Here is a 15,004-nt window from a genome sequence, read left to right as displayed (position 1 = left end):
GATTGATTGGGACTCCTCCGCACAGAATGATGGTAAGCTCCCTATGTTATATCAATGTCAGAACTAAAGGCCACTAAAACACAGGGTGAAAAAAATAACACTGCAGGTTTTAACATGTTGCATGATTAAATATCCCACTCGAGAGTCCAAATGTGATGTTTATTAGCACAGAATTGCATGTGCTCGAATAGTTTTTCCACCTGTCGCATGATCTTTTCTCTCGTGATTTGATAGTTGGCCTGCCACACCAAGTGGATTACCGTCAGGTGTAAAAGAAGAAAAGCCTTAAATGAGTGCTGTGAAAAAGTATTTGCCACGTGTCAAGTGCCACCTTTTCAAGTATTGACCTTTTTTATAAATCGTTATTTATAACCTACATTTAGTATTTACTTGGGTTATCTTGGTGTAATAAGATAATAAAGATTTGTTTCATCTGAATCATATCAGTGTGACAAATATGCAAAACAAATTTTTGCACACTTTTTTCACATCCCTGTATCTAACGAATATTCAGATATCCAGATATTTGGGTCCAGTCTACTACACAACACACAATAATTTGACTGAATCTGACTGGAAACTGCATTTGGCATTTGCACCATTCATAACAGCCAAATCCAATTCATAACTTTCTGTACAGCTGTTAAATGTAAACAAGCCTTCACTAAAATATTACTCAATACTCTGCTGGGAATCTTCAAATGGTCAGTTATGACAATACTATTTACTTTCAAAAAGCGATGTGTGCTTTCAGAATTATGGAATTAACTGATGGTTGTTGGGAACTGTCCTTATGTGTCACGATCTTCCTCAAGTGGATAAATATGCTTGCCATAAAATAAAAAAATCAGTTTGTGTTCAGTACAAATTTGATTCCAAATGATTAGTGTATTGATATTTTCACTCTTAATGATTACAGAAGCACACAGAGCACTTCCCCCTCTGATGAGGAAAGGGTTTTCCATTTGAACATAGATGGCTTCTCATACACCACCAGACCATCTTCTCTGCCAAAACTGTGTTTCATTGCCCTAACACCAGTGTCTCTTAAGGGTAAGGTCTCACATACAATCTGTCTCCCTACCACACCAGGAACACTCTGTCTAGCCTGTTGAGTACATCTCTGTACACTACAGAGGTATTTTAATGTACAACGTATAGTTCCAGGACACTTGCAATGTAGTCAAAAGCACTTTGTGACTTTGTAATAACACTAACATTACAGATCTGCTATTCACTGGCCACTCAAATGCTACAGTTATATGGTTATAATTGCTAAGTTTTTAAGTTAACATGGTCAGAAAGGTGATCATTCTACTGTGTATTAGAGTGTACAAGTGTCCCTAGTAAAGTAGGCTGTGAGTGTACATGCATGTAGCAAAGGTGAAACCCAGAGGAGTTGCTTTATGATGTTTTTAACAAATTGTGTTTAAAATAATAACAATTAAACAGTCCAGTGACATTTTACACAATTTTAATAGCAGCAGTTAAGCTGTGCACTCAGCTTCCCTGCAACTTTTTCATGATAAGGCTACCGGGTGGTGCATTGGTAAATATTGTCCCCACAAATATATTTGTCCCCCACAGTGTGTGTCGAATCACTCTGCAGCAGCCCAGGTCCTCAATCTGGAAGCCCAAATGACGATATCGTTCATCTGTCTCGTATAGCATGTTGTTGGTGTATGAGCCAAAGAACTGAAGGAAGAACACAAACATTTATCACCAGTGTTAATTTTGTCAATGAAAACTGTGATAATATGTATACTTAACAAAGGTCAAGAAATATAATTAAAAATTCCAGAGATGAAATCAGTTGCTCATTTTTAGCAGATAATCTCAATCACATTCTCCATCTGACAGTACTAAGGGTATTTTTTTTTAGCCATTTGCATAGATCCATTTAAATGTCCTGATCTGATTTTGCAAACCCTCACCTGCAAAGCTCAGCACCAGACCCACACAACTCCGGTAGCCAATGCAAACGTAATGCAAACTCAATCACAAATGGTAACACCATCCGGCAGCACAATATGACAGACCTGCAGGTACTGTGGTGTCACAGTTTCAGTCTATTTCTTGGGCCAATTCAGTCAAATTCTTTTCCTAATAGTGTCAAAAGTCTTGCAGACATTATTAATAAAAATCAGACAAAGAGGCAGCAAAAAGTTTGTTTAAAAGTGAGGTTAGGTTTATTGACATAAAAAAGGTAAATACACAGAGACACCTCCGGATACATGTCTAAATAAATTGCCTCTGGGCACCTTTTAAATAAACTCTTGGGCTGCTCTATGCCCCTCCTGTGGCAATGTGCAAGTTGTCTTTTTTGCTTCAAGTTGTCCATTTCTCTTGTCTGATGATCTGTTACTTGTGGTATTTTCTACTCTGCAGTTTAATGCCATTCAGCTGTGTGCCACAATGCTGACACCCCAGCCTCCTCTTATCCATCCTACAGCTGGCTTGTACACACAGTCTGAAGTCCCTTTTCTCGTCAGCAGCAGCAGAATAGACACTCTTCTGAGCTCTCCCTCAACTCTCTCTCTGTACACTACATAATAGGATCTACAGGGGCAGATTTCAGTGAATATTTCTGAATACATATTCATTTAAATTAGAGCACACACATTCCAACAATAATATTTTAACACTACACTCCCCCATACGCAGCCAGATGTGATGCACTGTTTTGTTACCTGAGAAAGAACCTCCTTTGGTCCTAATCATGCTCTTGTCTGGCCCCTCGTGGCTAAACGTTAAAATCTACCAGACACACACAAAGTACACAAGGTGCAAGTGATGCAGATGGCGCTGCTGTTCCCTACTAATATCTGTCAGCAAACATCAAGTTTATCCCTAGTCTTATCTGATGATACTCTCCCAGACAGATGTGCAAACCACTCACACAATCAGCTCCAGTTGCATATGTAATGCAAAGTGACACAAAGATAACAGATTTTGTGCTTTGCCCTATAGTAGCAGTGTAGAACAGCTGAAAACAGAACTCTTCTGCATTTTTCTTTGCACTTAAAAAACAACAACAACAACAAAAAAAAACACTTTTCTTTAATGTTCTGTAATTACATCTCTTAAAACAGAAACACTTTTCTGATAGCACTTTGCTTTGATGTTTTTTCTCCTTGACTTAGCTTTTGTTTGCTTGCCCTGTTCCTCACTTGTACAGTGGTGTGTAATTAAATTCGTTTGATGATCAGAAACATTAAAGTGTGACAAACATGCAAAAAAATAAGAAATCAGTAAGGGGGCAAACTCTTTTACCACTGTAAGTCGCTTTGGATAAAAGCGTCTGCTAAATGACTTAATGTAAATGTACATGCCATAGTTAAGGTCAGTGTCTATGATTAAACTATAAGAAAGACACTGGGCAAAATAGGCATCCATCGCTGACAAAAAACAACACTAATGCACATTTGCAATAAACAAACTGATGATTCCCAAGACTTGTGGGACTGTAAAAACAAAACTGTAGCACATTGAAAATACACATAACATTTTTGAATGGCTATTTTGTAGACAGTTTTCTCTTGAAGGCTATGCAAAAGTAAAGAAACTATGAGCAATTTCTAAGCCAAATGCAGGCACCATGGCTGCATCAAGCTAAGCATGGATAAAATTAAAGTATTACAGTCTGTGACGGTTTCTCAGTCAGACTGTATGTATTTTTCTAGGTTTTACTGCTCTTTGCTTTTATACAAGGAAATAGTTAGTCAACTTTGAGACACGTACATGGCCTTTACCATTTATTCTTTAGTTACTCAACAAATTAAAAATACAAGTTTGTCATTCTTGAAACACAGAGTGACAGTGACATCTTACCGCCAGGCCTGAGGATGGGTCAATAAAGTCAGCCCAGAATCCTTCTTTCTGCAGGGCATAGCAGATCTCCTTGGCTCCATCGATAAACTACACAACAGAAGAAATGTTACCAATGTGTGAAACCTCTAATTAGTAAACTGCTATAATAGCAGTAATAAATAGTTATATAAAAATAGAGAAATAAATAGAAAAATATTTAGACCCAATCCCAATAAGACTGCTCAAAGATGTTCTACATTTTACAGAAATAAAATACATGATGTTATTATAAAACAAAACCTGTATCTAAGCATAACTTCAATAAAACTCAGCTAGGAGATATTTCTATTGCATTTCTATTATCTCAGCCAAATGTGTTTTGACCATAACTCACCTTGGCAAGCATTTGTTCTCTCTCGTGCTCCACATCAGCACACCATGATGTCATATCATTCTGTGTCTTTTGTGTCACTGTAAGCACCATCATACCAGAAGAAGGAGCCTCAGGAAACATTGACTGGAAGTCTATTAGGAGATTATTAGGAGACATTAGACTCTGTTCACCAGTGCACTTTGAATTACAGAGTCATACACTACATGAGATTAGGACTGGGCAATTTAAATATTATTTATATCATGACAAGTTTTTTTATCACTCAATATCAACATGTATCGGCATATAAGGTTCTGTCAAGCTTAAAGTTTGCTTTTCACTCCTCAGATATCATAAGGTCATTCAGCTGCTTAAATTTGTCATTTTGACCATGCTTACTGGCTTTATGTTGTTTGCAATAAATTAGGCTATTACAAGTCTTTGTTTCTTTTTGTTGCATTACATGGAGCTGTAAAGTGCTATACAAAGAATTGTTTCAGTTTCATGGGGTGTAAGTCCAATGATAATAATAATGTATACTTTATGGATCCCCTTAAATGTGATTTAAGTGCAAACGGACAAACGGTTCGGAAGAGTTCAGTTTTCAGCAAGTTTTTGAAAAGTGAGAGTGAGGCAGCTTAGCGTGCAGAGGTGGGCAGGTCATTCCACCATAGAGCTGAAAGATTTTGCCTAGGATCTTTTGAGGTGAGGTGAGGGTCAATGGTGGGGACAATCACTGTAAGCCCTATATTGATGCTAGTGTTGTGTTTTATTGAAGGTCTGGCTGGAAAGACAAGAAGTTTTTTTCTTAGAGAGGTTGAGCTGAAGATGCCTCTCTCCCATCCAGGCAGCGATGTCTGCAAGGCATGCAGAGATACGCAGTGAGACAGTGGAGTCATCCGGTGGAAATAACAAGAAGAGCTGTGTGCCATCAGCATAGCGATGATTGGAAAAGTCATGCAACTGGATGATGGAACCAAGGGATGTAGTATAGATGGAAAAGAGTAGAGGACAAAGAGCTCCATTGGAGCCCTGTGGCACACCAGTGGAAAGGCAGTGAAACCTGCCCCGGCCAAGTTACAATGAAGGTGAGTCAAGACAAGCAGGAGTGATTCCCAAATCAGAAAGTGTAGAAAGGAGGATGTAGTGGTTGACTGCGTTAAAGGCCGCAGGCTGCGTTAAAGGCCGCAGATAAATCAAGAAGATTTTATTGAATCTCAATTTTATTGAGCCACAGCTTTTGAAGCCCACAGGGATTCGACAACCTTCCGAGTCACCACTCTTGAAGCCAGACTAATTGGCATCAAGGAGATTGTTCCTACAAAGAAAGGCAGTCAGTTGACTCAAGACTGCTCGTTCAAGGGTCATTGGCTTTTCGCGTTGTCCATCAAAACATGCTATAGTTATATTGACCATGTCTTAAAGTTCTATGGATTAAAAGTTATTTTGTGATAGATTTCTTTATAGTTTTATCACCCAGCCCCACATGAACTGTCTCAATATCTGATAACTTACAATGACATTTAAAAAAAAGCCTCTATCTTGACCTAATAACCTATCCAAAAAAGATAAACTGAAATGTTATGGATGATAGTGTATGGGGTGCAGCATCAGTAATCTACCTTTCTGTAGTAGTTCAGGGCAGGACTGTATGGCACATTCGACATTAGCGTTGTCAAAATACTCTTCAGCTCTTTGTGATGAACCTAGGTCAGCTTTCTCCTGTGTCAAACACAAAAAAGTGAATTCTGTAATATTTATGTCTAAAACAACAGAGACATTATGTAATATTCACAGTACTCCAAAAGTATTGAAAAGCTATTGTCTGAATCTTTAATTACAATAATAAGGCCTATTAGTTTATTTTTGCTGCACACCAAACGTGATTCAAGAGATTCAAAGTTGCATTTGAGACTAAGATTTTTATTTTCAGCTTTTATTTGATGCTACATACACCCTGATAAAAAAAAACTCCAGAGAAGACAGCAGCTTCTGCATAAGCCACTCGGCTCCACCACTTTCAGTAACTCATTCTGCACTTGCAACAACAACTGTGGGGCTTTGTTGACACAGTGTGTGTGTCTGTGTGCTTGACTGGCCTTCCTACAGTTTATAGATGTAGCAGTTTAGAGTTGATACTCTAAGCCAGCAGTGTACTGTAGATTAGATCTTTATAACACTATTATTATTTTTATGTGCAAGATGAACATATATAAATATGAAATATGTAAACAGCAGACAGGATAGACTAAATTAAACTAAAAATAGCAAAGGTTATGTACAGAAACAGTAGGAGAGGTAGGAGGTAGAAAAAAAGTTTTTTTGGTACACTGTTCAGCAGGCTGAGTGCAGGGGAAGAAATTGAAGGAGCAGTTGTCCGGGTTGAGGGATCGGCAATCCTGGCTGCACATCTCTGGGTCCTGGATTTGTACAAGTCAGTGGATGATGCGCTGCAGCTTGGCCTTGTCCCTGACCATGGCTGCAGCAAATCAGACTATGATGGAGGATGTGAGAATCGATTTGATGATGGCAGTGTAGAAGTTCATCAGCATCCTCACAGAGAGGTGGAACTTCTTCAGCTGCCACAAGAAGTACAGCCTCTGCTGAGTCTTCTTGATGAGCGAGGATGATTGGTAGGAAGGGGGCTGGGTCCCTACTGATATCTACCATCATCTCCACTGTCCTGAGGGCATTAAGCTCCAGGTTGGTTATGTTGCACCATGACATGACTCATCTCCATCAGAGGCCGATGACAGTGGTGTCATCTGCAAACTTCAGGAGTTTGACAGACTGGTGTCCCAATTTTGCAGCTGTAAGTATACAGGGAGAATAACAGAGGAGAGGGAATGTTGGAATAAATCCAGCGCTCCATGGTCCATGAGTCTGAGACATGCTTTTTCCTAGCCTCATGAACTGGTCTGGCATGTTCAGCTGGGAGAGCTTGTCTCGGAGCAGAGATGGGACAACAGTGTTGAAGGCAGACTGAAGTCAACAAACAGTATCCTGGCATAGGATCCCAGGGAGTCCAGATACTTGAGGATAAAATAGAGTGTAATGTTTACAGCATTGTCTACAGATCTGTTAGCTCAGTAGGTAAACTGCATGGGGTCCATAAGAGGGTCTGTAATGTCCTTGAGGTGCTAAATGAGGTGCTCAAAGGACTTCATGACTACATAAGTCAGGGCAACAGGTCTGTAATCATTAGGTGCTGTGAACCTCATCGAAACTGGAATAATGGTTTTAAAGCATGCTGGCACATTGCCGGTCTCCAGTGAGGTGTTAAAAATGTCAGCAAACACCAGAGACAGCTAGTTGCCACAGTGCTTCAGGGTAGAGGTGGACACAGAGTCCAGGCCTGCGGCTTTGCAGGTATTCAGCCATTTAAACTGTATATTCAAATCTACCTCTTTGATGGAGAGTAGGGTGAGGGGCAGGGTAGATTTTAGCTGATCACCTCCTTGCTAAATCTGTTATTGGCCTCTTTGTATTTGTCTTTGTCCCCACTTCTGAATGCTTTCTTTCTTTCTTTTCAAAGGAACGACTCCATAAAGCCTAATGATGGTGGTGTACCAGTGGTAAGGGTGGTGTAGCAGTGGTACTTGCATGTACAACATCCAAATGGATCCAACAGATCCATTTGTAAGACATCACTCATACTTAGACTACTTCTTCACCATATATAATTCCAGTTTGTGTGTTAATGATGAGTCTTCCATGCACACATAAATTAGATATAGCATTCCACATGGTTCTGTGCTTGAATCAATTATTTTTACCCTATATATGTTCCCCTTAGGCAATATTATTAGGAAAAACTTTAAATTTCAATCGCTATGCAGATGACACACAGCTATATTTATATTTGAAACCAGAACAAACAAATTAATTAGTCAAACTATGGCTAAAACTAGAAGCATCCCATCTCAAAGTGATGCTGAAAAACTAGTCCATGCAATTGTTACTTCTAGGCTGCTTCACGATTATTCACGCAGGTGGACTACATCCTATGTAGACGAGGTCATTTGAGAGAGGTTAGTGACTGCAAAGTGGTGGTAGGAGAGAGTGTAGCCAGACAGCACCGCATGGTGGTGTGTAAGATGACTCTGGAGGTCAGGAAGAAGAAGAGAGGGAAGACAGAAAAGAAGACCAAGTGGTGGAAGTTAAAGAATGAAGAAACTTGTGAGGAATTCAGGCAGAAGTTGAGACAGGTTCTTGGTGGTGGAGGATGAGCTTCCAGATGACTGGGAAACTACAGCAGAGGTTATCAGGGAAACAGGTAGGAAGGTGCTAGGTGTGTCATCTGGAAAGAGGAAAGAAGGTAAAGACACTTGGTGGTGGAATGAGGAAGTACAGGAATCCATCCAGAGGAAGAGGTTAGCTAGAAGGAAGTGGGATGTAGAAAGGACTGAGGAAAGTAGACAGGAGTACAAGGAAGCACAGCGTAGAGTGAAGAGGGAGGTGGCAAAGGCCAAACAGAAAGCTTACGATGAGCTGTATGACAGGTTAGACACAAAGGAAGGAGAGAAGGACTTGTACAGGCTAGCCAGACAGAGAGATAGAGATGGGAAGGATGTGCAACAGGTAAGGGTGATTAAGGACAGAGATGGAAAGGTACTAACAACCCAGGAGAGTGTGCAGAAAAGACGGAAGGAGTATTTTGAGGAGCTGATGAACGAGGAAAATGACAGGGAAAGAAGGGAGGAAGATGTGGATGTTGTGGAGCAGGAAATAGCAGAGATTGGAAAGGATGAGGTTAGGAACGCTCTGAAAAGGATGAAGAGTGGAAAGGCTGTTGGTCCTGATGACGTACCTGTGGAGGTGTGGAAGTGCTTAGGAGAGGCAGCAGTGGAGTTTTTAACCAGTTTGTTCAATAGGATTCTAGAGAGTGAGAAGATGCCTGAGGAATGGAGGAGAAGCGTTCTGGTTCCAATCTTTAAGAACAAGGGTGACACGCAGAACTGCAGCAACTATAGAGGAATAAAGTTGATGAGCCACACAATGAAGCTGTGGGAAAGAGTAGTGGAAGCCAGGCTTAGGAAGAAGGTGGAGATTTGTGAGCAGCAGTATGGTTTCATGCCCCGTAAGAGCACCACTGATGCCATTTTTGCTTTGAGACTGTTGATGGAAAAGTACTGTGGTACTGTATGAGGTCGTCTGGAGTGGCAGAGAAGTACGTCAGACTAGTTCAGGACATGTATGAGAGAAGTATGACGGTGGTGAGATGTGCTGTAGGTCAGACAGAGGAGTTCAAGGTGGAGGTGGGACTACACCAAGGATCAGCTTTGAGTCCCTTCTTGTTTGCTATGTTGATGGACAGGCTGACAGATGAGGTCAGACAGGAATCACCCTGGACAATGATGTTTGCGGATGACATTGTGATTTGCAGTGAGAGTAGAGAGCAGGTGGAGGAACAGCTGGAGAGGTGGAGGTTTGCTCTGGAAGGAAGAGGCATGAAGGTCAGTCGTAGTAAGACAGAATACATGTGTCTGAACGAGAGGGATCAAGGTAGAAATGTTAGGTTACAGGGGGCTGAGGTGAAGAAGGTGCAGGAGTTTAAGTACTTGGGGTCAACAGTTCAGTGTGATGGAGAGTGTGGAAAAGAGGTGAAGAGGAGAGTGCAGGCAGGTTGGAGCGGGTGGAGGAAAGTGTCCGGAGTGTTGTGTGACAAAAGAGTGTCAGCAAGACTCAAAGGAAAGGTCTACAAGACAGTGGTGAGACCAGCTCTGCTCTATGGGTTAGAGACGGTAGCAGTGAGAAAGAGACAAGAGGCTGAGATGGAGGTAGCAGAGATGAAGATGTTGAGGTTCTCCTTAGGAGTGACCAGGTTAGACAGAATAAGGAACGAGTACATCAGAGGGACGGCTCACGTTGCCTGTGTTAGCGACAAAGTCAGAGAGGCCAGACTGAGATGGTTCGGACATGTTCAGAGGAGGGATAGTGAGTATATTGGTAGAAGGATGTTGGAGATGGAGCTGCCAGGCAGGAGGGCAAGAGGACGACCAAGGAGGAGATATATGGATGTCTTAACAGAGGACATGAGGTTGGCTAATGTTAGGGTAGAAGATGTTCATGATAGATTTAGGTGGAAAAGGATGACTCGCTGTGGCGACCCCTGATGGGAAAAGCCGAAAGAAGAAGAAGAAGATGGAGAAGACTCCATTCTAGTCAGACTAATTATAATATAATATTCTAATTAAAAATGTAATTGCACTAATGAATATTGTATTGTAATATTGTAACTGCCTTTATGGTGAAAAAAACTATTTGATTGAGTTAAATCTGCTAAGCTGAAGCCAGATATGTCACTTTTAAACTTAAATCTAAGCCATCAAAACAAACACAGACCTGAACTAAAATACTGTAAATACATCAGAGCATGTGATGTGAACATTGTCACTGTGACTATGACTAGCCAAAGACACACAATACGACGTTGCGATCAATGTTCTGTTCATTGTTAGGTTAAATCAGAGATAAATTAAGTAAATTATTTAGTGGTGTCCTGGCATACTCATTGGTTATATACTTTTACACTTACACAAGTGTGCACTCCGGTGAACTGGGCCAGTATGAGCTCACATCTCTCACTGCTGAATGAGGCAGAAAGCTTGTCAAGGACCATCGTGTGTGCCAGACTTTTCTTCTGCTCTGTTTGTCCTTCCAGGTGACAGTCAAAACCCAAATTAGCAGGCAGCTGATAGTGGTGGTCTTGGGGTCCAAAAGACCCCATGTTCTCATTGCGCAGTCCTAAAATAGGGAAGCATATTATACAAATTATATCTATGTTTGTCCTAGCCAAATAAGCAAACATACAAAGAATGTTTTTAAGTAAAATAATAACCATATATGACATACTTATGTCAGTAGTAGTGATGGCTTCATCAGCACTCAAGGATCCAGCAGCAGAGAAGGCTATGGCTTGGGATCCAGCCACACGATTTACTAACACATGAAGCCCTGGGAGGTAAGTGACAAGCCTAGGTCTGCTACACAGCACCTAATTTATAAACATATCGATTAAAGCATTATTACATACACAGGCAAATATCTACATACATGCAAGTTCCAACTAAATAGTGTAGAAAGAAAGCATGCACTAAGTGACCCCACATGGATATTTAGTCAAATACAGCAAAACTGCCATGCATTCTTGTTAAATTTAAAATGTTGAATACTGTTCCTACTGTCAGAAATGTGTAAATTCGGCTTTCTGTGTATTTCTGAATTTAGAGTCCAATGTGGTGTTTGCACTGGATAAGGTGGTACAAATATGAGCTTAATGATAAAGCACAAACCTGAATAAAAACAAACGTTGAAATTTTAATTTAATAATTTAAATTTTAAATTTAATGACTTTTTGGCAGCATTACACTGTAAATATGTATCTAAGATTAGATCAAATTTTATTGATCCCACAGTGGAGAAATACATTTGTTAAGCAGCTCACAGAGACATCTAAGGTGCAAGAAAGAGAAGTAAATATAAAAATGATGTGGGTATTTATAAATGATTTACAGAATTGTATAGTGATATCTACCACATATATAAAAAAAATCAATTTCAAATTGAAACATTTACATTTAGTCATTGGGCAGAAGCTTTTATCCTTACAAGGGTAGGCAGGGTAAGCTTAAGATGGTCTTGCCTAAGGACCCCTACTGGAGGTAGGCCACAGCTGGGATTCAAACCCCAGTCTCCCACATGAAGATACGGTTAAACTGTAGAGTTTTACAGTAGAGTGTATGAAAGATCTGCGGTAACACTCCTTTCTACACTGAGAGTGTATCAGTCTGCAACTGAAGGAGCTGCCCATAGCTTTAATGTCTAATGTGTGTTAAATTATGGAAAGAATGCTGAATGACAATTTGGTGAACAAGTGTTAAAGTGGTTTTAGAAAAAGGGAAGGTACTATGGATCCAGTGTTGTGTTTGCAGCATGAGATAAGTAGGGCTCAGGTGAACAAAGAGCTTGTAGTGGCTGTGTTTTTCGAAATACAGAAGGCTTATGACATGCTTTGGAAGAATGGGCTAATGATTAAATTGCAAAGGTTGAGCCTGGGTGGAAGACTGTTTAGAAGGAAGAAGTATCCAGGTTAAAGTGGAGGAGGTTATCCCACAAACAGGGATAATGGAACTCCTCAAGGACTGGGAAGAAGATATTCTTTCACTGAGGTAAATCTGTAAAGCTTTAATAAGATCTTGTTTGGATTATGGGAGTATTGTGTATGGATCAGCAGCTAAAACCAGATTGAAAGTGCCAGAGCACTAAGACTATGCTAAGGTGCAACTAAGACATCCCCTGTATGTGCTGTGCAAGTGGAAATAGAGGAAATGCCATTGTGCCTACAGAGAATGCAGCTCTTAGTTAATTATTGGATAAGTTTAAAGGCATGAGGAAAAGCAACAAGAGAGATAAAAAAAAAAGTCTTGGAGAGGGTTTTTTGCCTGACTGTGATTTGGCCTATGATTCCACTATGGATGTTGATCTAAGGATCCAAGATCTGGCAGAATCTGTGCTGCAGATACAGTGCTGAGTCATAAAACTGACATATTTAAAAGAACATCGGATAATTTAAGTGTATTGAGTGGAAATATATGCAGTAGTATAAACGTGGGAGGCAAATAAAGCCAGGTGAGGTTGTAATATGCAGTGACTCAGCTTCTGTTCTGTATAGTGTAGTAGGAGTATTTTATCGAGGGCAATAAATAGAAAGTGGCAGCATTGCTGGGACCAGGACAGGAAGGGCATATCTTATACATATTTGTATAAGATGAAAAGGAAAGTTGACAGAGGGTGGGGTACAAACAGACAGGAAGAAGTGTTTTTTACCAGATTAAGAATAGGGCACGCTAATTTGAACAGTCTGTTAAATTTAATGGAAAAACATGAAAACGGGATGTGCAGAGACTGTCAAGGGTCAAAAACAGTGGAACATATTATGCTGAGATAATAATAATGAATACTTTATTGATCCCCTTGGGGAAATAAGATGTAGGAGGTATGGCCATGAAAGGAGAGACATGACAGAGGACTTCAGGAGAAGAGGTTTAAAGGAAAATCATTTAAATAATATTTTTAATAGTAGAGGCTTAGGCAGGCAAAGTGTTTACAACTTCTTAAGAACATCTGGACTTATGAACAGAATTTGAATAAGGCATCGCAATTTGACTTGATAGCTACAGATGGCAGCAATGCAACATTTTTGGATGTCGACTGCTTTAATACCCCAGAGAAGAAGAACAACAATAACAATAAAAAAAAAAAAACTACTGAAGGAGAATGTGTCACATTTTGACTGGCAGTGTAGTTGTAGTCATCTCATACACTTCTGTTTTCATCTCTCACACACTATTTTATCATATAATTCTTATAATATTAGCAAAAAAGCTTTACACATTTCCACACACCGTTGACTTACCCTGGCCATCCTGGTGTGTTTGGGTCTACCTGCCGGATCCAGTTATGATGTTGTAAGAGTGGAAATTGGAGCAGTTCCAAACACATCTATTCTGAAACACGGACAAAAAAAACGTTAAATCCTTAGCTCAGGAGTCTTAAATAATTCCATTTAATCAGTATCCTAGACGCAATCTGCCTACATTTTTGCTTCGATTGTACTGCGAATTTAGCTAGTATTGTTACATATTATTTAGCGGCACAGTTGTCCAGTTGTTACAAAAAAGCGCTTAATCAGAGAAGAACTGGAACCCATGCCTGTCCTTCCTCACAGCGAAACCAAAAACATTAAGTGATACCTATTTAACTGTACTTGCCTGGGACACGACCGAGCTTATTCAAGCTTCTAATTGCATCAACAACCGAACTCCTCCATGACAGAATCACCTTCAACTCGCGCATGCGTGGTTGTGAATGGATGCGAATCTTCTTCCTGGATGGACAAACTGCTTCAGTGCGCATTACCGCCAACAGTGGTACGGAGGGTGCAAGGATGCTTAAAATATGATTTTCTGTGGAAGTTGAGTCACGGCAAGTGGACTTCCGTGTCACTATTCATTGAGGTAGCTTACTTTATTCAGCAGACCGATAACTTCATCTGAGTGAGAGCCATCACATATAGTACTAATGGACAAAATTGGGATCGAAGTGACAGGAATTCATGTTAAATCACCTAAAACAACATGCTGCTAATAGAATCTGGCTGTATGTAGTTATAAGAATGATATAATAAAATAGTGTGTGAAAGATGAAAACAGAAGTGCACGAGATGACTACAACTACACTGCCAGTCAAAATGTGACACATTCTCCTTTAGTAGTTTTTTTTTATTGTTATTGTTGTTCTTCTTCTCTGGGGTATTAAAGCAGTCGACATCCAAAAATGTAGCATTGCTGCCATCTGTAGGTATCAAGTCAAATTGCGTTGCCTTATTCAAATTCTATTCATGAGTCCAGATGTTCTTAAGAAGTTGTAAACACTTTGCCTGTCTAAGCCTCTACTATTAAAAATATTATTTAAATGATTTGCCTTTAAACCTCTCCTCCTGAAGTCCTCTATCATGTCTCTCCTTTCATGGCCATACCTCCTACATCTTAGCATAACATGTTCCACTGTTGTTGACCCTTGACAGTCTCTGCACATCCCATTTTATGTTTCTCCATTAAATTTAACAGACTGTTCAAATTAGCGTGCCCTATTCTTAATTTATAAACACTTCTTCCTGTGGGTTTGTACCCCACCCTCTGTTAACTTTCCTTTTCATCTTATACAAATATGTATAAGATATGCCCTTCCTTTCCTGGTGCCACTTTCTATTTATTGCTGCCACTTTCTATTTATTGCCCTCCATTACTACACTATGCA

At 40.0% G+C, this 15,004-nt stretch overlaps 1 protein-coding gene across 4 annotated transcripts; it reads right to left on the bottom strand.

Moving 5' to 3' along the window:
* Positions 1 to 1,457: 1,457 nt before the first annotated feature.
* mmadhcb (metabolism of cobalamin associated Db) lies at positions 1,458 to 14,037 on the bottom strand. Of its 4 annotated transcripts, XM_026377092.1 has the most exons (9): positions 13,957 to 14,037; positions 13,602 to 13,692; positions 11,039 to 11,180; positions 10,722 to 10,930; positions 5,806 to 5,905; positions 4,205 to 4,335; positions 3,832 to 3,918; positions 2,691 to 2,757; positions 1,723 to 2,559 (listed from the first exon to the last, which is right to left on the bottom strand). In XM_026377092.1, the coding sequence occupies exons 2-9, from the start codon at positions 13,608 to 13,610 to the stop codon at positions 2,546 to 2,548; spliced, it is 759 nt and encodes a 252-aa protein (XP_026232877.1). In that variant the 5' UTR covers positions 13,611 to 13,692; positions 13,957 to 14,037; the 3' UTR covers positions 1,723 to 2,545. The 4 variants fall into 4 exon arrangements, with proteins under 4 accessions (XP_026232874.1, XP_026232875.1, XP_026232876.1 ...); XM_026377089.1 differs by lacking the exons at positions 1,723 to 2,559; positions 2,691 to 2,757 and adding an exon at positions 1,458 to 1,695; XM_026377090.1 differs by lacking the exons at positions 1,723 to 2,559; positions 2,691 to 2,757 and adding an exon at positions 1,458 to 1,695 and having other exon boundaries at positions 13,602 to 13,687.
* Between the last annotated feature and the right edge of the window lie 967 nt (positions 14,038 to 15,004).

This window comes from Anabas testudineus, chromosome 21, assembly GCF_900324465.2.
Source record: "Anabas testudineus chromosome 21, fAnaTes1.2, whole genome shotgun sequence".
NCBI classification, from domain to species: Eukaryota; Metazoa; Chordata; class Actinopteri; order Anabantiformes; family Anabantidae; genus Anabas; species Anabas testudineus.
The sequence above is the reverse complement of the archived record's forward strand: the minus strand, read 5'-3'. Positions and strand labels throughout refer to the sequence as shown.

Coding starts and splice junctions, on each gene's coding strand:
- mmadhcb (XM_026377089.1), bottom strand. Junction 4,336..5,805: donor CCCTGAACTACTACAGAAAG/GTAGATTACTGA, acceptor ATCTCCTAATAG/ACTTCCAGTCAATGTTTCCT. Junction 3,919..4,204: donor GAGAACAAATGCTTGCCAAG/GTGAGTTATGGT, acceptor TCTGTTGTGTAG/TTTATCGATGGAGCCAAGGA.